Below are 24919 nucleotides of genomic sequence, written 5' to 3' on the forward strand. Positions count from 1 at the left end.
TCGGTTGTATTTGTACTGTTTAATCATATAATTGTCCCCGGTCACCTTGCCTTGTTTATAAGCAGCAACTCTCTCCTTCACTTTCCCAACAAGGCTGCCATTAATCCATGGTTGTTGATTCGGGTAAGTTTCGGTATCAGATCATCCATGCATTTCTTTTATTTAACCAGTGACTGAGTTGGTGTATTCATTCATGTTATTACCAGACGCGCCCCTAAACTAGTTATAGTCCGCGTGATCGAAACAGTCTTGGAGCATGGAGTATGATTGGTCAGACCAGCATTACAGACAGATTTGCCGAAACAAGGAAGAGAGATGGCCTCATTCCCTTATACCCCCAGTGGTCAAGAGTGGAATTTCCACAATTTGGGCACTCATATTTGCACGAACACACACGCACACAGAAACACGCACGCATGCACACAGACACACACACACACACACACACACACACACACACACACACACACACACACACACACACACACACACACACACACACACACACACACACACACACACACATACATCCTCCCCTTTCCCCTCCCTCCCTCGCTACAGGCAGTATCACTTGCTGATCAATAGAGGCAATGTATGGTCAGGACTCCCATAAACTCCCAAGAGACAAGCAGCCACATCACTGGCCAAACACTTTCACTTCCATTACACACTCTTCACTGATGTCGACTGATTATGCACTGTGGCATGTGTATTTGTGTGTATGTGCCTGAAACAAAGCCGGAGTTGAGCATGGCCGGTAGAGAGTGTGTGTGTGTGTGTGTGTGTGTGTGTGTGTGTGTGTGTGTGTGTGTGTGTGTGTGTGTGTGTGTGTGTGTGTGTGTGTGTGTGTGTGTGTGTGTGTGTGTGTGTGTGTGTGTGTGTGTGTGTGTGGTGCGTGCGTGCGTGCCTTTGGGATCTACTCTGTTGTTCATCTCTCCTCTCGCAGGGTTCTTTCTCTAAAGTGACACAGGTGTTGCTCTCATTCAGGCTTAATGAATGCATTGTAAATACATTTCACAAATACAGTGAGACACAAAAAGATACAGAATTAAAATGGATTTTTATGGGTTTGACAAAATGCCTCCTAGACTCAATATGAAAATAGACTGTCCTCTTCTCTGTCACTATGAATAGACTTTAATTGTTCCAATATGCTGGATATTTCCACCTTGTTTTCAATGGCATGATGCTTTGGGTTAGTCTGACCATCCTTTCACTTCCATTACACACTCTTCACTGATGTCGGCTGATTATGCACTGTGGCATGTGTATTTGTGTGTATGTGCCTGAAACAAAGCCGGAGTTGAGCATGGCCAGTAGAGAGTGTGTATATGTGTGTGTGTGTGTGTGTGTGTGTGCGTGCGTGCGTGCCTTTGTGATCGACTCTGTTGTTCATCTCTCTTCTCGCAGGGTTATTTCTCTAAAGTGACACAGGTGTTGCTCTCATTCAGGCTTAATGAATGCATTGTAAATACATATCACAAATACAGTGAGACACAAAAAGATACAGAATTAAGATGGGTTTTTATGGGTTTGACAAAATGCCTTCTAGACTCAATATGAAAATAGACTGTCTTCTTCTCTGTCACTATGAATAGACTTTAATTGTTCCAATATGCTGGATATTTTCCCCTTGTTTTCAATAGCATGATGCTTTGGGTTAGTCTGACCATCCTGACTGGTCTCATAGACTAGACATAATAAACATAAATCTGAGACACTCAAATTAGTATGATATATTACGTTTGTTATGGTTACATGAGATAGATATCACACCCTGATCTGTTTCACCTGTCCTTGTGCTTTTCTCTACCGCCCTCCAGCTGTCACCAATCTTCCCCATTATATTTTTACCTGTGTTCTCTGTTTGTCTGTTGCCAGTTCATTTTATTTCTTCAAACCTACCAAACTAGAAAACAGGAACTAGCGAAAGTCAAGTGCCGGGAAAAACACTGGTAGGCTTGACGAAACAAAATTAACTGGTATCAGACAAAATGAGAACACAGGTATAAATACATTGGGGATAATGGGGAAGATGGGCGACACTTGGAGGGGGGTGGAGACAAGCACAAAGACAGGTAAAACAGATCAAAGACCATTTTCAGTGTTTACTAAAAGAAAACTGATACATTTAATATTTTTTTTCAACCTGAAACACATTGGCCATAGCTCTTTTTCTGTGAAGAACATGTAAAATAACACATTTTCATTGAGTGCTGTGCACCCTCCTACACATTTATAATACATATGTGGTGTTTGGGTCCACTGGACCCAAGGGTAATACAAGTGTGGGAAAGTGTGTGTGTAGATGAAAACAAGTAAATATTAAACAAAAAGGTTTTGCTGTGTGCCTTCATTATGTCTTCAACATAGCACCAATATATGAATATGTCTGTCTCCCTGCCTGTCTCTTGCTTTTCTCGCACTTTTACCCTTTGTAGAGTGTGAAACTACACAATGTCTTGCGGGAACCTGAACAATTTTATTGCAATACATGATTTCGATACATTGTAAAAAAAAAATGCAGTATTTGCCCAAACACTACCCCAGCCAGGTGCAAATTGGGAGAGTGACACCACAAATAAATAGCTTTGCATTTGTGGTTCCTAACCACAATCAATCAGTGTGGCAAAAATAATCTCTGCTCAAATTAGAAATAATTTTTGCAGAGAGAGAAGCTCGTGTGGAAAGAGGATCTTCATCTTTGGAAGATGAACAATTTTCTGAATATGAAGATAATTTCTCTGTCAATTCAGAGTCTGACATTGAGTTGGAAGAATGGAAGAAGAGTATAAGATTGACCCTCAGCCAGCCCCAGGACCAGCCGTCAGCAGCCAGCCCCATGACCAACCCGTCAACAACGAGCTCATCAGCAGCCTACAGGAGGAGAAATATGGATGTCAAACAATAGTGAAATTGAATGGTCTTCTTGCCCAAGGAATGAGCCACCCCGCATGGCTGCCAATGTGATAAGGATGCAACCAGGGCCGACTGGAATGGCGGTTACTCATGTGCAAGACATAATGTCTTCTTTTGAACTGTTTATCCCAGACACCATCCAGGAAATCATTCTGGACTGCTCTAATTTGGGGGAAGGTGTGTTTTTGCTGTTGTGACTTTACTTTCCTTAATCTGATGACTGTTATTTATCGAATCAGCTAACTATGTTTAATTGTTACTTGATTCAATTAATCATGTAACAATTAACTCATCAGGAATTTGGGGCACCATGACAGCAGTTGTTTAAAGAGTGACCATCACCTGAATTAAACTGTAAAGGTCTTTACCTATCAAATCCATAAAATAGACAACGTCCTAATCATATCATCATTCTGAACAGTCGTAACTTCTTGCATCTGCTAAAACCCCAGCCTTACTTAAGATTCAGTACTACACACATTGGTTTAGTTATTTATTCACTAACCAAGTAAATGACACAGAATAAACATACACACTTAATAAATTAGGAAAAGGTCCCTCGTGGACTGACAATATGGTGCCTTTTTACGACAAAGACAAGGAGAAGGGGAGAGAGAGAAAGAAACACTTATTGTTGATACATTTTAGAAACTATTTTCACAGTAATCATATACTTTGCACACAAACCACTGGCCATTTGGAGTATAAAATCCTGAATGTATTTACATGTGAATGACTTCGTTCGCTGTTTATCTCTGTCAGAACCAAGCCTTCTTAGGAAGGGTGTGGGCCTTACAGTGGCATGCTTGTAAGGCTCTGATTGTCCAAAAGGGCCCCCCTCCTTTCCCGTCCTCTACTGTTGTTCACTCTTAAAGATGCTCCTTGGAATATAGGCTAGCCTACGTTGGGTTGAAGAGTAGTAGAATGGTCCCACATAAGTTCACTTTTCTAGACATTTGACTTAGGACAGCTAATCAGCCATAACAGTGATTGTCTGGGAGGTGAGCTTCACGCCTCCATCTCGTGTTGGTATTCAGGATTCAAACCACTTTACACATGCAGCTGCAGCCTGGCGATGTTCTGGTCTGGGAAGTGAGTTTATTTTCTTCACCTCATGTTGAGTTTCAAATGTGTAGCTCCCATTTCACACTTTTCTGTTCTAAATGTTAATTTCTTTACCAATCCTTTTATGCAAAATGGTCAGAAGGGACGATTCCGTCAGGCTGACACGCTCTCTGACCTCACTCGGTGCAAAGTTTATAGGAGGCAAATCCTGTTATTGCTCCTAAAATCACATCCCTGTCTTAAAACCTCTTGAAGCTATGGGGGCGCTATTTCATTATTGGATAAAAAAAACGTGCCCGTTCTAAGCGCAATATTTTGTCACAAAAAGATGCTCGACTATGCATATAATTGACAGCTTTGGAAAGAAAACACTCTGACGTTTCCAAAACGGCAAAGATATTATCTGTGAGTGCCACAGAACTAATGCTACAGGCGAAACCAAGATGAAACTTCAACAGGAAATGAGCAAAAATTTTGAAGCGCTGTTTTCCAATGTCTCCTTATATGGCTGTGAATGCGACAGGAATGAGCCCACAATTTCTGCCGTTTCCCCAAGGTGTCTGCAGCATTGTGACGTATTTGTAGGCATATCATTGGAAGATTGACCATAAGAGACCACATTTACCAGGTGTCCACCCGGTGTCCTGCGTCGAAATTGGTGTGCAAACCTGAGCTGCAAGTATTTTTCCATGGAATTCAGAGAAGAAAGCAGGCTTCCACGAACGATATATCAATGAAGAGATATGTGAAAAACACCTTGAGGATTGATTCTAAACAACGTTTGCCATGTTTCAGTCGATATTATGGAGTTAATTTGGAAAAAGTTTGGCGTTTTGGTGACTGAATTTTCGGTTTGTTTTGGTAGCCAAAAGTGATGTACAAAAGGAGCGATTTCTCCTACACAAAGAATCTTTCAGGAAAAACTGAACATTTGCTATGTAACTGAGAGTCTCCTCATTGAAAACATCCGAAGTTCTTCAAAGGTAAATGATTTTATTTGACTGCTTTTCTGGTTTTTGTGAAAATGTTGCCCGCTAAATGCTACGCTAAATGCTACGCTAGCTATCAATACTCATACACAAATGCTTGATTTGCTATGGTTCAAAAGCATATTTTGAAATTCTGAGATGACAGTGTTGTTAAGAAAAGGCTAAGCTTGAGAGCTAGCACATTTATTTAATTTCATTTGCGATTTTCATAAATAGTTAACGTTACGTTATGCTAATGAGCTTGAGGCTATAACTGGATACAGGTTTTTTTCATAGCCAAACATGAACAAAACGGAGCGATTTGTCCTACACAAATAATATTTTTTGAAAAACTGAACATTTGCTATCTAACTGAGAGTCTCCTCATTGAAAACATCTGAAGTTCTTCAAAGGTAAATTATTTTATTTGAATGCTTTTCTTCTTTTTGTGAAAATGTTGCTGGCTGAATTCTAGTTTTATAGCTATGCTAGCTATCAATACTATTACACAAATGCTTTTTTAGCTATGGTTGAAAAGCATATTTTGAAAATCTGAGATGACAGTGTTGTTAACAAAAGTCTAAGCTTGAGAGCAAATATATTTATTTCATTTCATTTGCGATTTTCATGAATAGTTAATGTTGCGTTATGCTAATGAGCTTGAGGCTATAAATAGGATCCCGTATCCGGGATTGCTCGTCGCATGAAGTTAACATAAATACTTTAATCATATTTCACAAAGAATGTAGAGGATTGAGACTTTGTGCAAGTTACAGTTTGTCCTTTACAACATTTTAAATGACATCACAAAATAGCATCCCATATGACATTATTATTCTTTAGGTCACCTCTGACCACCCCCATGTTCTTATGTTAGCAATATTGTTCCAGTATTCACTTTTGAACGTGTTAAAGTTTTGGCGGGGAAAGTGTCTGGAGACAAAGCACATTCCTTTGTGGATTTTGGAGAGGGAGACCCTCTCTTTTAATTTACAACAGGGTGTGAACTGTCAACCTCCCAGCAGCTCCCTCCTCCCCCTCTGTCGGTGAGAGAGGGTCTGGTTACTGTCATCCATTACCAAACTGATCTGACCCATTCGGATCCTCACAGGACAGTTATGACATTGGAGGGAGATGGAAGGAGATGGACCAAACTCATTTCGATGCATACTTTGGGGTTCTTTTCCTTGCAGCTGTTTTCAGATCCAATGGGGAATCCACAGAATCCCTTTGGGATGCAGAAACTAGCAGGGAACATTTCAGTGCAACAATGTCTCTGGAAAACTTTTTTCCACGATTATCCGCTTCGATAACTGAGACACCGGACCAGCTCAGCGGTAGAGAGACAAGCTAGCTGCAATCCGGTCAGTGTGGGACAAGTTTGTGGACCGCCTTCCCCTGTTTTACAACCCTGGGCCCAATGTTAAAGTTGATGAGCAGCTTATGCCATTTAAGGTCCGCTGGCCCTCCTAGGCAGTACATACCGTCTAAACCCACAAAATATGGAATCAAGATCTGGGCTGCTGCCTTTGATGTTGCTTTATCATGTGCTTGGAACTTGCAAGTGTATAAAGGGATGCCAGATGGAGGAGCCCCTGAGAAGAACCAAGGGATGTGGGTTGTCCTGGACGTGACACAGGGACTCCGTGACCACAACATCACATGCAATAACTTATTTACTTCGAAACAAGCTGGGACAGGAGCTCCTCAAGAGGAAGCTGACAATGGTAGGAACTGTACAAGAACACAAGCCAGAGCTCCCATCTTCGCTGTTTAATACACGGAACAGGCCTATCAATTCCTCTGAGTTTGTGTTCACGGCCAACAAATCCCTGTGTTCTACGTGCCAAAGAAAGGCACTCATGTACTCATGAGTACGCTGCATAGAGGTGGGAGAATCTGTGGACTGGAATGCCAAAAAACAGAAATCATAATGGATTACAATGCCACAAAAGGAGGAGTGGTGACTGGCTACAGCTACAGAAGGAGAACCCTACGCCTGGAACAGAGGGAAGTTCCAAAGGAGACGGCTCTTTATCGAGTAAGACCTCAAATCCAGGGGAGGCAACATAGGACCCAAGCTTCTACAGCCATTGTGAGGAGGATTCAGGAGGATGATGCTGGTGCCCCATCCGGCCAACCCACAGAACCAACAACTCCAATACCGGAAATAAGTGTGAGTGATGTTTTTGCATGTGTGTGTGTCTGACTCTCCTACCTTGGCCTACTGTAACTATATATGTGAGTGAGTGAGATGTTAGTAAAATTCCTGTACTAAGTGTTTTCATCTTTCTAGATTTTAGCCGGTAGGAACAATAAGAAGTACTGCGATGTGTGTGGACCCAAGAAGGACAGAAAGACAGTACACATGCATCAAGTGCAATAAATACATTTGCAACACACACATTATACAACTCTGACCCTCATGTGGTGTGTAGACTGGACTTAATTGATGTTCAATGGGGCTCATTTAACATTTCCATAAAATACTGTATGTAAAATTCAGCCTTACAATTTTTTCAGTTCATAGCAATAAACAGCAATAGTGATGAAAACATGATTTATTCCACCCATGTCTTGATTATAATATATTTTTGATTACTGTGTTCAATACAGGAAGACAACAGACCAAGCTACTTTTCAAGTCTTTCCCAACTCTCAACAGTGTTACGTAGTTCCTAGATGGCCGTACTTCTTCATTGCACAAAGGAATAACCTCAACCAAATTCCAAAGACTGGTGACCTCCAGTGGAAGCGGTAGGAACTGAAAACAAGTTCCTAAGTATCGTTTCCCAATGAGAACACACTGAACAGACAGAGACCTAAAAAAAAAATTGGAACTGTTAGTCCTCAAGTTCTGTTATACTCATAGACATGATTCAAACAGTTTTAGAAACTTCAGAGTGTTTTCTATCAAAATATACTAATAATATGCATATCTTATATTCCTGGCATGAGTAGCAGGAAGTTGAAATTGGGCATGCTATTTATCCAAAAGTGAAAATGCTGCCCCCTATACCTTAAGAAGTTAAGCTAATTAACAACTTTGCAACTACTTAGCATGTTAGCTAACCCTTCCCCTACCCCTAACTTTTTAACCTAAATCTTAACTGTAACCCTAATCTTAACCCCTAACCCATAGAGCTAGCTGACGTTAGCGTTAGCCAACTACCCACCTAGCTAACCTTAGCCACAACAAATTGGAATTCGTAACTTAATGTACGAATTGGAATCTGTAACATATTGCACAAATTGCAATCCGTAACATATCATACAAAGTCTACATTTTAAAATGTCATACTATTAAGGATGATGGACATCCACAAATTAATACATACCATACGGAACGTAACATTCATGTATCATACTATACTGAACAAAAATATGAACGCAATATGTAATGTGTTGGTCCCATGTTTCAAGAGCTGAAATAAATGAGGCCAGAAATTTCTCTATGATTTTGTGCACAAATTTGCTTACATACCTATTAGTGAGCCTTTATCTTTTGCCAATATAATTCATCCACCTGACAGGTGTGGCATTTTAAGAAGCTGATTAAATAGCATGATCATTAAAAATTTGCACCTTGTGCTGGGGACAATATAGGGTCACTCTAAAATTAGCAGTTTTGTCACACAACACAATGCCACAGAAGTTTTGAGAGAGCATACAATTGTCATGCTGACTGCAGGAAGGTCCACCAGAGCTGTTGCAAAATAATTGAATGTTAATTTCTCTACCATAAGCCACCTCCAACGTCGTTGTAGAGAATTTGGCAGTACATCCAACCGGCTTCACAACCGCAGACCACATGTAACCACGTCAGCCCAGGACCTCCACATCTGGCTTCTTCTCCTACGGGATTGTCTGAGACCAGCCACCCGGACAGCTGATGAAATTTAGGAGATTTCTGTCTTTAATTGAGCCCTTTTGTGGGGAAAAACTCATTCTGTTTGACTGGGCCTGGCTCCCCAGTGGGTGGGCCTTGCTCCCAAGTGAGTGGGCCTATGCCCTCCCAGACCAACCCATGGCTGTGCCCCTGCCCAGTCATGTGAAATCCATAGATCAGGGCCTAATTAATTAATTTAAATTGACTGATTTCCTTATATGACCTGTAACCCAGTAAAATCATTGAAATTGTTGCATGTTGCATTTATATTTATGTTCAGTATAAATGTGTCACGGATTTACATACAGAATAATACGAACTGCTCTGAGATCACGTTGGACCATCACAGCGACAGACACACACATACACAAACCGCCATGCACACCATGCAAATGCACAAACTACTTCTGAGCAATTAACCAAAATGTGGGTTATTTTTTGTTTTTTAGCATGAGGTTTTAAGTAACAAGAACATTTCCCAGGACATAGACATGTCTGATATTTGCTGAAAGCTTAAATTCTAACTCCACTGTCAAATTTACATGATCTATTACAGTGAAAGAATACCATGCTATTGTTTGAGGAGAGTGCACAGTTATTGTCACGACTTCTGCCGGAATTGGTCCCTCTTCTTGTTCGAGCGGCGTTCGGCGGTCGACGTCACAGGCCTTCTTGCCATCACCGATCCACTTTTCATTTTCCATTTGTTTTGTCTTTTGTTTTTTACACACCTGGTGTCAATTCCCTCATTACATGTTCATTATTTAACCCTCTGGTTTCCCCCATGTTTGTGTGCATTTTTGTTGTATCTGACAGCTGGTATATTGTTGCCCGGTTTTGTTATTTACACCCATTTATTTCATGGTTCCGGTATTTTTCCAGCACCTTAGTATTGTGTTTATACTGGTGTTTTCTTGAATTAAATACCTTGTCCACGCATCTCAGCTCTCCTGCGCCTGATTCCTTTCACCAGTTACCCACAGCCTTGACAGTTATGAATTTGAAAATGTATTTGGGCAGGCTTGATACAACATTTTGAACAGAAATGAAATGGTCCATTGAATCAGTCTAAAATGTAGAACACACACAGCTGCCATCTAGCGGCCAAAATCTAAATTGTGCCTAACCTGGAATAATACATTGTGACCTTTCTCTTGCATTTAGCTCAAACATCCCGTAGGGGGGATACCGGGCAAATAATTGATCAACGTCAGTTCAATTATTGGATTTTTTATTTCTTCTTCTGTGACCTCAATGTGCAGTGTCTGTAGAGATACATCAAATCAAGCTTGGACTGTGCTATGTGGTAGGGAGTTGTAGTTTCCAACAGGCCAATATTCTACATAGTTTAGCGCCAAAAATGTGGTAATTTACTACAATGGCCATAACCCATTGCACAACCACTGACTGCCTGTGTACACTAGGGAGCAGAGAAGAGAGAACGTGCATTTGCTAGGGATAGAAACTAGTTGCTTCAAGAGCCTGAAAATACATGATCTAAATTATTTATAATTGATATTCAGCAGTCAAAAGTATTCCTTATTTACTTTGAAGAACTACTAAAATACTGATTTTGTCTGACAGCATAGGCAGCAGCTCTATAGACATGAGATGCTGACTTGGAACTAAATAATGTAATGAAATAAGTAATGAAATAAAACAAATATTTTATTCAAGTAATGTGAATAAATAACGGTTAATAAGTGATAAACAATAATGGACAGTCACTATCATCATGGCATTTTTATTAATTGTTTTATTCTGTGTTACAGCATTTAAACGTGAAAATGTGATACTTTTTTAATATTCGAACCGAAACCAAACCAATCTAAAAAATATCTAATTAGCACGCACACACAAACCCCCCTCATGAGAGTGATTGACACTCCACTGATGGCTTTCATGCACTTAGCCACTGTCACCATCAGTGACAGTTGCTTTTTAGGTCATTATCAGCCCTTCAATGTTGATCTTTTTCTCTTTTCTCTTTTCTCGTGTTTCAAACACCAAGAAAACCAAAGTTATGTTGGTCTGTTCCACTAGGGAAAGGCCGAAACAGCATGGGATACAATTAAGTATGGGAGGAGTACCAAACTATTGGGAGTGCAGAAACCAAACTATTGGGAGTGCAGCTAGACAACTGCTTATCGCGATCATCTCAATTTTTTACCTTTATTTAACTAGACAAGTCAGTTAAGAACAATTCTTATTTTCAATGACTGCCTAGGAACATTGCCTGTTCAAGGGCAGAACGACAGATTTGTACCTTGTCAGCCTGGGGGTTTGAAATTGCAACCTTCTGGTTACTTGTCCAATGCTCTAACCACTAGTCTACCCTGCCGCCCTAATCTGTGATACATTTTTTTATTAAAACAGCAATTGTAATCAGAAGGATAGCTAAATATTTATCTGGAAAAATTCTTAAGCAAATAACACAAGCATTAATTGAGAGTCAGGTGAACTACTACTGTTATGTGGTCTGGGGAAATGCATCATCAAGTGAAGTTAGGAGGCTGCAGAATGCACAGAACAAAGCAGCAAGGATTGTTTTAAGGTGGAGATATGGTTCTCCTGTTGCAGTCATGGGCAATGTTCTTGGCTGGTCATCAATCGACAAGATAATTGAAAAAAACATGCTTATTTTGTTTCATAATATACATCATTTAAAACGGCAAAGTTCTATTCACAACTGTATTCAGTCCAGGCAAAAGAACATTTCGATTTAGAGCAATAAAGAAATTGAATAAATTAACTGAGCAAACCAGAAACCTTTCAATATATAAATGTAAACATTATTTTAAAACTATTTAAATATAATACATAGAAATGTTGTGGGACTATAGTAGATGAAGAATCAATCTTTTTTAGATTGAGTATTTATTGGGTCATTATGTTAGTATATTATGTATGTTTGTAATAGTGTGTTATATGTGAAAATGTGTTTGTATTATAAATTGTATTTGAATGTTTAAGGACTCTTGGAAGATTAGTCCAAATGGGGATTAAGCGAGATTCAAATCAAATCTCTCTCTCTCTCCCCCCTCTTTCTCTTTCCTTTTCTTTCTCATCTTCCCCACAGGGTACCATTCAGGATGTCAAATTAATTTTTGCTCCAAACAGCTACATCACACAATGTCCCAACCTCAATCGCAAAGAGAATCAAATCAAATCTCTCTCTCTCTCTCTCTCCCCCCTCTTTCTCTTTCCTTTTCTTTCTCATCTTCCCCACAGGGTACCATTCAGGACGTCAAATTCATTTTTGCTCCAAACGGCTACATCACACAATGTCCCAACCTCAATCGCAGTAAGTAGAGTAACTGTTATTACCCGTATTTATAAAAGTAAGTGTGCTGCTCTAGGATCAGTTTAGCCTTTTAGATAGTAATGACATACAATTCCAATTGGCATACAATTGGCATACAATTGCATTGACAGGGGAGACCTGATCTTAGATCAGCACTCTTACTCTGATGTACTTTATGATTACAGGCTAGGTATGATTAGCTTGTTGTTGAGGACATAGGACGGGTTATTCCAACATGTTCCTTGGTCCTTGTTCCCGTACTCTTCTTCATTTTGTATGAAAAGTGAAGAGGTACTGAGAGACAGTGGATATGGCATCCTGAAATGTCTCATTAGGTATACTCCTGTTACTCTTACTAATCCCTCATCACTGAATAAGCCAGTCGAACTCCATCTCTGTTCTCGCTCTCGCTCTTTCTGTCTCTCTTTCTTTCTCTCGTACCTACACACACATACTCGCACACGTGCACATGCATACACACGCACACCCAGGCATTCACACACACACACACACTTTTTCCCTTATCTCTGTCATCATAACCTCCCTCCCTCTTTCGTTCTTCCTCCCTCTCTCTCCCTCTCTCTCTCTCTCTCTCTCTCTCTCTCTCTCTCTCTCTCTCTCTAAATCCCTCCTGTTTATTGCCAAACAAATCAAGATGCAGGGCGTGTGTTGTGCATTTGTGGCGATGCTACTGTCTCTGTTGCTGATCAATGAAGCATGTAATCATAGTCTGTCACTACACTCATCGATACTTGTGTGAACCAGCACTCGCGCCGCAGCCGAGAAGCCAATACAGCACTATTAGCTGCAGGACAACAAGCTTTTTAATATTAATATAGAAGTATATTTTTCTTTCTTCATACATGCATACAACATTGTGTAAAGTGTAATTACCTACAATCCTCTAAAAACAGAGCCATGTGGCAAGATAGGAAGTGCAAGGAGATTAAAACCAGACTTCCAATGAGTTCAATCACTCAATTTTCTCTAGCTTTGATTATCGTCATAAAATATAATTATATTTTGAGCAACAATGTTTTGGTAAAATGTGTATAAATGTATCTCTTCTCTTTTTCTCTTCTTTTGCCTCCTCTCTACCTCCTTCCTTTTCTCTTGTTCTTTACTCTTTTATCCCCTCTCCGACTCCTGTCTTTCTTTGTCCCTCCTTTTCTCCTGTTGAGGCTGTCCGACATGCAGTGATTTCCTGAGCCTGGTGCAAGGCATCATGGACCTTCAGGAACTGCTGGCCAAGATGACCCTGAAGGTGAGAGTGACCAGTCACAAAATAAATTAGCATTTTGACCTCAAACAAGCAACCTTATAAGTGATGTGGTGTGATGCTTTATGTCCCAACATTGTACCTGAGAGACCTTAGTCAGAGGACATGAACATGCACACACACACAAAGTCTCCTATCAAAGCCCTCTCTTCCTCCTCCAGAGGTCATACAATAGACACAGACACACACACACACACAGGGTAAGTATGATCGGAGGTCACAGTGGTGTCATTAAATGGCAGCCATCTCGGCCCTGCGGGACACTAACAGGTGCTGAACATTATGTTCCTCTCAGCACGACCCCCAACCGTGTGTGTGTGTGTGTGTGTGTGTGTGTGTGTGTGTGTGTGTGTGTGTGTGTGTGTGTGTGTGTGTGTGTGTGTGTGTGTGTGTGTGTGTGTGTGTGTGTGTGTGTGTGTGTGTGAAGCAAGGACAGCCCACCAGCCAGCCCTGGGCTTGGTGTCATCCCACTGTAAATAACCGTCTCCTTCATTTTAATGGAGCTCTCACTTTGTCAAAATCCCAATTGGCACCCTGTTCCCTATTTTGACTAGGGCCCATATGGTTCTGGTCAAAAGTAGTGCACTATATGGGGAATAGGTTGGCATTTGGGGTACAGCCTGTCTGACTCCTCTGCTTATACAGCAACGCAGCCGGTAGAAATGGCACTTTCCTCCCCTTGTGTCTGTAAACGAGGGAGGGAGGGATAGAGGGGTGGAAGGGAAGAGGGTGATGAAGGTGGTGGATGAATAATTGCTAACCTCTTGGTTCCCGGCTGGCTGTATAATATAAAGTGTCATGGAGAGTGAGCTGAGAATAGAAGTTCCATGCATGAATTAGCAGTGGCTGTGTGTGTGTGTGTGTGTGTGTGTGTGTGTGTGTGTGTGTGTGTGTGTGTGTGTGTGTGTGTGTGTGTGTGTGTGTGTGTGTGTGTGTGTGTGCGTGTGTGTGTGCGTGCGTGCGTGCGTGTGTGTGTGTGAGATAGAAGAGGTTGCAGAAATGGATGACCGACCATGTGTCACACACACTTTATGACAATCTTGTAGTATGTCATATCTTGCATAGAGTATGCTGCAAGTGCTTACAGCCCAACACCATGCAGGACGTTTGGAATTTGCCAGAGAACACCAAGATTGGCAAATTCACCACTGGCGCCCTGTGCTCTTCACAGATGAAAGCAGGTTTACACTGAGCACATGTGACAGACGTGAAGACGCCGTGGAAAACTTTCTGCTGCCTGCAACATCCTTCAGCATGACTGGGTTGGCGGTGGGTCAGTCATGGTGTGGGGTGGCATTTCTTTGGGGGGTCGCACAGCCCTCCATGTGCTCGCCAGAGGTAGCCTGACTGCCATTAGGTACCGAGATGAGATCCTCAGACCCCTTGTGAGACCATATGATGGTGCGGTTGGCCCTGGGTTCCTCCTAATGCAAGACAATGCTAGACCTCATGTGGCTGGAGTGTGTCATCAGTTCCTGCAAGAGGAAGGCATTGATGCTATGGACTGGCCCGTCCATTCCCCAGACCTGAATCCAATTGAGCACATCTGGGACATCATGTCTCGCTCCATCCACCAACGCCACGTTGCACCACAGACTGTCCAGGAGTTGGCGGATGCTTTAGTCCAGGTATGGGAGGAGATCCCTCAGGAGACGATCCACCACCTCATCAGGAGCATGCCCAGGCATTGTAGGGAGATCATACAGGCACGTGGAGGCCACACACACTATTGAGCCTCATTTTGACTTGTTTTAAGGACATTACATCAAAGTTGGATCAGCCTGTAGTGTGGTTTTCCACTTTAATTTTGAGTGTGACTCCAAATCCAGACCTCCGTGGGTTGATAAATTTGATTTCCATTGATCATTTTTGTGTGATTTTATTTTCAGCACATTCAACTATGTAAAGAAAAAAGTATTTAATAAGAATATTTAATTCATTCCAATCTAGAATGTGTTATTTTAGTGTTCCCTTTATTTTTTTGAGCAGTGTATTTTCCCGGAGTACCAACGCATACATATATGCTACTCACACAGGCACTCACGCACACACACGCACACACACACACACACACACACACACACACACACACACACACACACACACACACACACACACACACACACACACACACACACACACACACACACACACACACACACACACACACACACAGATGATTGGTATATCCCATCGTGCACCTATGATGCTGGTGCTATGGTGCTGGGGAAGCCAGCCTGTAGTGGTCCCGTATTTTAAGGTAGTTCCTCACCCTGGAGTCCCCTCAGTCTATGGAGGAACAATCTAACATCAAGTTGTAAAATACTGAACTTGGCCTTTAAGCATCACCATATTATTTAGAAATTGTGTTTCAAATATTAAATTTTTGGACAGCTCCTGTCTCCATTGCTCACGGCTCAAATCCCTGTTCCGTCAGAACATGGAACACCTTTCAATCGACGGGTTGATCAGAGCTCATGCCTTAATGACCTCATCCTCAGTGGATTAGTGTGGCCTGGAGCCTGGTGCATGAGATGTGTAAGGGCCCACTAATGAGGATGGGCCCATCGTCTTACTCTATAGATGTTACGAGGTAGTAAAAGGGGCGTAAACCATTCTCACCACTGAGTGTGTTGTTGACGAAACAGAGAAGAGACACGGAGGCCCGGCTGGTTTAGCGATCCTAGCTAGCCTGGAGCCTCAAGAAACATTTAACACTGCAGGAGCTGTGATTATGTTGCTTTTCCGGGACAATGTCGACCGCCCGGATTTTCAATGTAGCAACTGTTTGCTTGCAGAGAACTACAGGAGCGAAGTGGCTACTCTTAGCAAACAAGTAGTGAACCTACATAAGTTACTGGGGAATCCACACCCGCCTACTTTCTCTTTCTCTTCTACCCAAGTAGCCGGACGCCACTCTGGCTTGGTGGAAGTGTTGCCGCCGTGTCGGCTCTCCACAATCGCCTGGACGGTACCCTGCAGGGATCCCTCCCTGAAGGGGTCTCCCCCTTCCCTGAAGAATGGAGCTAGTAGGATGCTTCTGGATGACTTGGGGGATGTTCCTGTTGTTAAGTCCAGACCAGACACAGACCAGAAACAGCTTTGCGGGCCTGGATCCAGAGGTACCTGCACCTTCGTCCTCTGTTCTGTCTCCTCTCCGGTGGCTTCTACCTCGTGTTCAGATCCTCAGAGCTCCCACCCTCATCTGACCGTGAGGCTGTCTGAGGCTCCTGCCCATTCATCATGCATAATGGATACTACAGACAGCTCGAGTCCATCGGGCCCACCTCCCTTAAGTCCTCAAGGGGTTTGCAAAAACACTTGAGGTGAAAGAATGGCCGGATCTCACCCTGTGCTATCCGAATACAGGACATTACTTGGCTGCTTCTGACCGTTCTATGACAGATGCCATGAACTGATGCTGTCGTAGTCCGTGTAGGGTCATACGACATTAGGAGGGCTAGCTCGGAACTTCTGAAAATGGATTTTAAAGAACTGATTCTAGCACTGAAAGATTTCCAGAATCGTCCAATTATTTCAGATCCGGTACCGTTGTTGGGATGTGGATGTGAAAGATTCAGCAAGCTATTGGCATTATACACCTGTCTAAAAGATTACTGTAGCTCTGTTGGAATCACTTTCACAGAGTCCATCGAAATCATCTTGGTTCCAGGACTCTATCCACACATTTCAAGACTGCATTGAGACAATGACATCAAGATCAGTTCAGTTAATCCCTACCATTGTATCACTGAGTTGTCATAATGCTGCAGCAAATGTACATTATTCCAGGGTTCTTGGCAGACACAATGTAAGTACCTTCATTTTTGTCCCCTTAACTGCCCTGAATGCCTCTGTTGATCCTAGAGCTATTGTATGCTATAATCATATGCCTATGAACCAGAGCTATACTGTTAGCACTGAAGAGGTGTGTATTAGTAGGAAGTCCATTGTGTGCAGCTCACCCTGCACAATCAGTTCAAACAAATTAGCATATCTACTTCTGATAAGCTTCCAAGTAAAGTATTAAAAACAATCATCCCAGAAAAGTGCCATAAATAGCCCACATTAACATATGCAGCCTAAGAAACAAGGTTCATGTAATCAATAATGTGCTAGTAACAGATGACATTCATATGTTTTTTCCATTGGATAAAAGCAGAGACTCAGAGCTAGTATATCATTCACTGCAGTTGAGGAACAAATGGGAAAGTAATTCTGCTTTGAAATGTCATAAACTTGTTACCCAACTTTTTAGAAAATGGCCCTTGAATGTTTTGGTACACCTCCTGGACAGCTCTTCTTTGTCTACACCCATTCATCATCGTTCACGACCTTAGCCCCACCAATATATTAAAGGATTCACATGTGTGGCCATGTGCTAAGCCGTGAGTACGGTAGTGTACAACCAAAGATTTCAAGACAAAAGGCTGGTTTACACTACTTCTATCAACATATATACAGTTGTCTTAGTGACATCATGAGGATTCTATTGTCTTCCGACATACAACTTGTCATTGTGAAAAAGTAGAAACACAAAAACGACAGGCTGCATGACATCAGCAGCATATGGGTCCAAAATAGCATAACTGGTGCATTTTAACACCAATAAACCCATCCGTTTAAAAATGAATTTAGTATATGTGACTGACCGGCTCAAATCAGTCTTATGTAGCAAAATTTGAAATTGTGTTTTTAAACTGGAAAACAATAGAGACTCAGAGCTAAAAAATGGTATATCATCCACTGCATTTTTTGTGAAAAAGAGGGTGAAAGTTTTATTATGGTTCAACACTATCATCAACTGTTAGATGTTATTTTTAAGGTGTAAACCTCAAAAGGCCTCTCTGTATCTTCCCTCTCTGTGGCAGTTGACAGGGTGTCTTCATCATCCTCCTGTTATGAAAATGAACAATTGTGTTGTTCTACTCTAATCCATTACGAAAAATCAGTGGAGTATTAAGAGTACTTACAACTGCATGGAGGTCTATTATGGCAGTAGGCTCCACCAGACAGATTACACCATCAGTAACTGGTAGAAGATGAATATTAGACAGTCAAATTATAATTTTGCCCAGAAAAGTACACCACCAATTTGAATTTTGTGTTTACAACAGTGTGCAGGCCACATCACAATTTTTCAAATATACAGTGGCTTGCAAAAGTATTCATCCCCCTTGGCATTTTTCCTATTTTGTTGCCTTACAACCTGGAATTTAAAAAAAAAACAATTTTGTGGGGGGGTTGTATCATTTGATTTACACAACAAACCTACCACGTTGGAGATGCAAAATATTTTTGTGAAACAAACAAGAAATGAGACAAAAAAAATAAAAACTTGAGATTGCATAACTATACCCCCCAAAGTCAATACTTTATAGAGCCACCTTTTGCAGCAATTACAGGTGCAAGTCTCTTGGGGTATGTCTCTGTAAGCTTGGCACATCTAGCCACTGGGATTTCTGCCCATCATTCAAGGCAAAACTGCTCCAGCTCCTTCAAGTTGGATGGGCTCTGCTGGTGTACAGCAATCTTCAAGTCATACCACAGATTCTCAATTTGATTGAGGTCTGTGATTTGACTGGGCCATTCCAAGACATTTAAATGTTTCCCCTTAAACCACTCAAGTGTTTCTTTAGCAGTATGCTTATGGTCATTGTCCTGCTGGAAGGTGAATTTCCGTCCCAGTCTCAAATCTCTTGAAGACTGAAACAGGTTTCCATCAAGAATTTCCCTGTATTTATCGCCATCCATCATTCCTTCAATTCTGACCAGTTTCCCAGTACCTGCCGATGAAAAACATCCCCACAGCTTGATGCTGCCACCACCATGCTTCACTGTGGGGATTGTATTCTCGGGGTGATGAGAGGTGTTGGGTTTGCGCCAGACATAGCATTTTCCTTGCTGGCCTAAAAACTCAATTTTGGTCATCTGACCAGAGTACCTTCTTCCATATGTTTTGGGAGTCTCCCACATGCCTTTTGGCGAACACCAAATGTGTATGCTTATTTTTTCTTTAAGCAATGCCTTTTTTTTGGACACTTCCGCAAAGCCCAGCTCTGTGGAGTATACGGCTTAAAGTGATCATGTGACACTTAGATTGCACACAGGTGGACTATATTTAACTAATTATGTGACTTTTGAAGGTAATTGGTTGCACCAAATCTTTTTAGGGGCTTCATAGCAAAAGGGGTGAATACATATGCACGCACCAGTTTTCAGTTTATTAGTTTTTTTTTCGTTTTCACTTCACCAATTTGGAATATTTTGTGTATGTCCATTACATGAAATCCAAATAAAAAATCCATTTAAATTACAGGTTGTAATGCAACAAAATAGGAAAACCACCAAGTGGGATGAATACTTTTGCAAGGCACTGTATAACTTAGTCACCTTAAAATAGATTATTATGTCTGAAGGACAACTAGGAATCTGAAAAAGTAACAGCAGTCAATTACAAAGAATTGTACCGCTTCAAGGTGATTAGTGTACCAAGTTGTGTTAATATGGATGGGTGTGCATTACTGAGTTAACACTGGCAAAATGATGAATGTACATATATCATTAATTTGAATAACTAACCTCTCTAGGGTAGGTGAGACGCTAACGTCCCACCAGGCCAACATCCGGTGAAACTGCAGAGCGTTAAACATTCTAAATACACAATTTGTTGTAGTATCTTACATAATTTAAAAGATGAATGTCTTTAACTTCTTGCGACTCCAAACCCATATCCGGGAGCGTAATCATAGCCTCAAGCTCATTACCATAACGCAACGTTTCCTATTCATGAAAATCACAAATGAAATGAAATAAATATATTGAAACACAAGCTTAGCCTTTTGTGAACAACACTGTCATCTCAGATTTTCAAAATATGCTTTAACCAAAGCTACACAAGCTTTTGTGTAAGAGTATTGATAACCTAGCATAGCATTAAGCCTAGCATTCAGCAGGCAACATTTTCACAAAAACAAGAAAAGCATTCAAATAAAATCATTTACCTTTGAAGAACTTCGGATGTTTTCAATGACGAGACTCAGTTAGATAGCAAATGTTAATTTTTTCCAAAAAGATTATTTGTGTAAGAGAAATAGCTCCGTTTTGTTCATCTTGTTTGGCTAAGAAGAAAAAAGGAAAATGCAGTCAACACAACGTCAAACTTTTTTCCAAATTAGCTCCATAATATCGACAGAAACATGGCAAACGTTGTTTAGAATCAATCCCCAAGGTGTTTTTCACAATTCTATTCGATGAAAAATCATTCCTGGCAGTCGGTTTCTCATCAGAGGCAAACGGAAAAATACTGCAGCTGGAGATTACGCAATAATTGCGACGGAGGACACCAAGCGACCACCTGGTAGATGTAGTCTCTTATGGTCAACCTACTATTTCCGGCGCCGACAGAGATGGCCGCCTCGCTTCGCGTTCCTAGGAAACTATGCCGTTTTTTGTTTTTTTTACGTGTTATTTCTTACATTAGTACCCCAGGTCATCTTAGGTTTCATTACATACAGTCGAGAAGAACTACTGAATATAAGATCAGCGTCAACTCACCATCAGTACGACCAAGAATATGTTTTTCGCGAATCGCGGATCCTGTGTTCTGCCTTACAAACAGGACAATGGAATGGATCGCATGCAGCGACCCAAAAAACGACTCCGAAAAAGAGAAACGAGGCGGTCTTCTGGTCAGACTCCGGAGACGGGCACACCGTGCACCACTCCCTAGCATTCTTCTTGCCAATGTCCAGTCTCTTGACAACAAGGTTGATGAAATCCGAGCAAGGGTAGCATTCCAGAGGGACATCAGAGACTGTAACGTTCTGTGCTTCACGGAAACATGGCTCACTGGAGAGACGCTATCCGAAGCGGTGCAGCCAACGGGTTTCTCCATGCATCGCGCCGACAGAAACAAACACCTTTCTGGTAAGAAGAGCGGCGGGGGCGTATGCCTTATGGCTAACGAGACATGGTGTGATGAAAGAAACATACAGGAACTCAAATCCTTCTGTTCACCTGATTTAGAATTCCTCACAATCAAATGTAGACCGCATTATCTACCAAGAGAATTCTCTTCGATTATAATCACAGCCGTATATATCCCCCCCCCCAAGCAGACACATCGATGTCTCTGAACAAACTTTATTTAACTCTTTGCAAACTGGAAACCATTTATCCGGAGGCTGCATTCATTGTTGCTGAGGATTTTAACAAGGCTAATCTGAAAACAAGACTCCCTAAATTTTACCAGCATATCGATTGCGCAACCAGGGGTGGAAAAACCTTGGATCATTGTTACTCTAACTTCCGCGACGCATATAAGGCCCTGCCCCGCCCCCCTTTCGGAAAAGCTGACCACGACTCCATTTTGCTGATCCCTACCTACAGACAGAAACTAAAACTAGAGGCTCCCACGCTGAGGTCTGTCCAACGCTGGTCCGACCAAGCTGACTCCACACTCCAAGACTGCTTCCATCACGTGGACTGGGACATGTTTCGTATTGCGTCAGATAACAACATTGACGAATACGCTGATTCGGTGTGCGAGTTCATTAGAACGTGCGTTGAAGATGTCGTTCCCATAGCAACAATTAAAACATTCCCTAACCAGAAACCGTGGATTGATGGCTGCATTCGCGTGAAACTGAAAGCGCAAACCACTGCTTTTAATCAGGGCAAGGTGTCTGGTAACATGACCGAATACAAACAGTGCAGCTATTCCCTCCGCAAGGCTATCAAACAAGCTAAGCGTCAGTACAGAGACAAAGTAGAATCTCAATTCAATGGCTCAGACACAAGAGGCATGTGGCAGGGTCTACAGTCAATCACGGACTACAGGAAGAAATCCAGCCCAGTCACGGACCAGGATGTCTTGCTCCCAGGCAGACTAAATAACTTTTTTTGCCCACTTTGAGGACAATACAGTGCCACTGACACGGCCTGCAACGAAAACATGCGGTCTCTTCTTCACTGCAGCCGAGGTGAGTAAGACATTTAAACGCGTCCTTGCAGGCCCAGACGGCATCCCCAGCTGCGCCCTCAGAGCATGCGCAGACCAGCTGTCCGGTGTGTTTACGGACATATTCAATCAATCCCTATACCAGTCTGCTGTTCCCACATGCTTCAAGAGGGCCACCATTGTTCCTGTTCCCAAGAAAGCTAATGTAACTGAGCTAAACGACTTAGCACTCACTTCCGTCATCATGAAGTGCTTTGAGATACTAGTCAAGGACCATATCACCTCCACCCTACCTGACACCCTAGACCAACTCCAATTTGCTTACCGCCCAAATAGGTCCACAGACGATGCAATCTCAACCACACTGCACACTGCCCTAACCCATCTGGACAAGAGGAATACCTATGTGAGAATGCTGTTCATTGACTACAGCTCGGCATTCAACACCATAGTACCCTCCAAGCTCGTCATCAAGCTCGAGACCCTGGGTCTCGACCCCGCCCTGTGCAGCTGGGTACTGGACTTCCTGACGGGCCGCCCCAGGTGGTGAGGGTAGGTAACAACATCTCCTCCCCGCTGATCCTCAACACTGGGGCCCCACAAGGGTGCGTTCTGAGCCCTCTCCTGTACTCCCTGTTCACCCACGACTGCGTGGCCACGCACGCCTCCAACTCAATCATCAAGTTTGCGGACGACACAACAGTGGTAGGCTTGATTACCAACAATGACGAGACGGCCTACAGGGAGGAGGTGAGGGCCCTCGGAGTGTGGTGTCAGGAAAATAACCTCACACACAACGTCAACAAAACTAAGGAGATGATTGTGGACTTCAGGAAACAGCAGAGGGAACACCCCCTATCCACATCGATGGAACAGTAGTGGAGAGGGTAGCAAGTTTTAAGTTCCTCGGCATACACATCACAGACAAACTGAATTGGTCCACTCACACAGACAGCATCGTGAAGAAGGCGCAGCAGCGCCTCTTCAACCTCAGGAGGCTGAAGAAATTTGGCTTGTCACCAAAAGCACTCACAAACTTCTACAGATGCACAATCGAGAGCATCCTGGCGGGCTGTATCACCGCCTGGTACGGCAACTGCTCCGTCCTCACCTGTAAGGCTCTCCAGAGGGTAGTGAAGTCTGCACAACGCATCACCGGGGGCAAACTACCTGCCCTCCAGGACACCTACACCACCCGATGTTACAGGAAGGCCATAAAGATCATCAAGGACATCAACCACCCGAGCCACTGCCTGTTTACCCCGCTCTCATCCAGAAGGCGAGGTCAGTACAGGTGCATCAAAGCTGGGACCGAGAGACTGAAAAACAGCTTCTATCTCAAGGCCATCAGACTGTTAAACAGCCACCACTAACATTGAGTGGCTGCTGCCAACACACTGACACTGACTCAACTCCAGCCACTTTAATAATGGGAATTGATGGGAAATTATGTAAATATATCACTAGCCACTTTAAACAATGCTACCTTATATAATGTTACTTACCCTACATTATTCATCTCATATGCATACCTATATACTGTACTCTATATCATCGACTGCATCCTTATGTAATACATGTATCACTAGCCACTTTAACTATGCCACTTTGTTTACATACTCATCTCATATGTATATACTGTACTCGATACCATCTACTGTATCTTGCCTATGCTGCTCTGTACCATCACTCATTCATATATCCTTATGTACATATTCTTTATCCCCTTACACTGTGTATGAGACAGTAGTTTAGGAATTGTTAGTTAGATTACTTGTTGGTTATTACTGCATTGTCGGAACTAGAAGCACAAGCATTTCGCTACACTCGCATTAACATCTGCTAACCATGTGTATGTGACAAATAACATTTGATTTGATTTGATCTTCCAATGATATGCCTACAAATACGTCACAATGCTGCAGACACCTTGGGGAAAACGTGGAAAAGGTAAGCTGACTCTAGCTCCTCCACAGCCATATAAGGAGTCATTGCCATGAGGCGGTTTCATAAAATGCGTCACTTCCTGATTGTATTTTTATCTGTTTTTTTCTGTAACATCAGTTCTGTGGCACTCACAGACAATATCTTTGCAGTTTTGGAAACATCAGAGTGTTTTCTTTCCAAAGCTGTCAATTATATGCATAGTTGAGCATCTTTTCGTGACAAAATATCTTGTTTAAAACGGAACGTTTTTCATCCAAAAATTAAAATAGCGCCACCTAGTTATAAAAGGTTAATCCAGCCGCTGTGTCAGATTTCAAAAAGGTTTTACAGCGAAAGCAAACCATGCGATTTTCTGAGGACAGCTCCCCGCACACACAAGTATTATTCACATTTCCCAACCAAGCATTAAAGTCAGAAATAACAATAAAATAAATTGCTTACATTTGAAGATCTTCCTCTGGTGGCACTGCCAAGTGTCCTAACTACACAGTGAATGTTTGTTTTGTTTGATAACATCCATTTTTATAGCCTAACACGAAACATTTGTAAAACGCTTGCGTCGTGATTTCCGTCTCATTCGACTTTG

The 24919-nt window shown here is 42.1% G+C and overlaps 1 protein-coding gene across 1 annotated transcript in view; it reads left to right on the forward strand.

Annotated features, from left to right (window-relative positions):
* Positions 1 to 24919, forward strand: part of LOC135537762 (protein kinase C-binding protein NELL1-like) — a 168897-nt gene that overhangs the window by 118306 nt on the left and 25672 nt on the right. The window contains exons 6-7 of the mRNA XM_064964065.1: positions 12073 to 12145; positions 13327 to 13409. Of these exons, the coding sequence (XP_064820137.1) occupies positions 12073 to 12145; positions 13327 to 13409 (156 nt within the window). The remainder of the gene's footprint in view (positions 1 to 12072; positions 12146 to 13326; positions 13410 to 24919) is intronic.

This window comes from Oncorhynchus masou, chromosome 1 (genome assembly GCF_036934945.1).
Source record: "Oncorhynchus masou masou isolate Uvic2021 chromosome 1, UVic_Omas_1.1, whole genome shotgun sequence".
In the NCBI taxonomy this organism is placed as follows: Eukaryota; Metazoa; Chordata; class Actinopteri; order Salmoniformes; family Salmonidae; genus Oncorhynchus; species Oncorhynchus masou.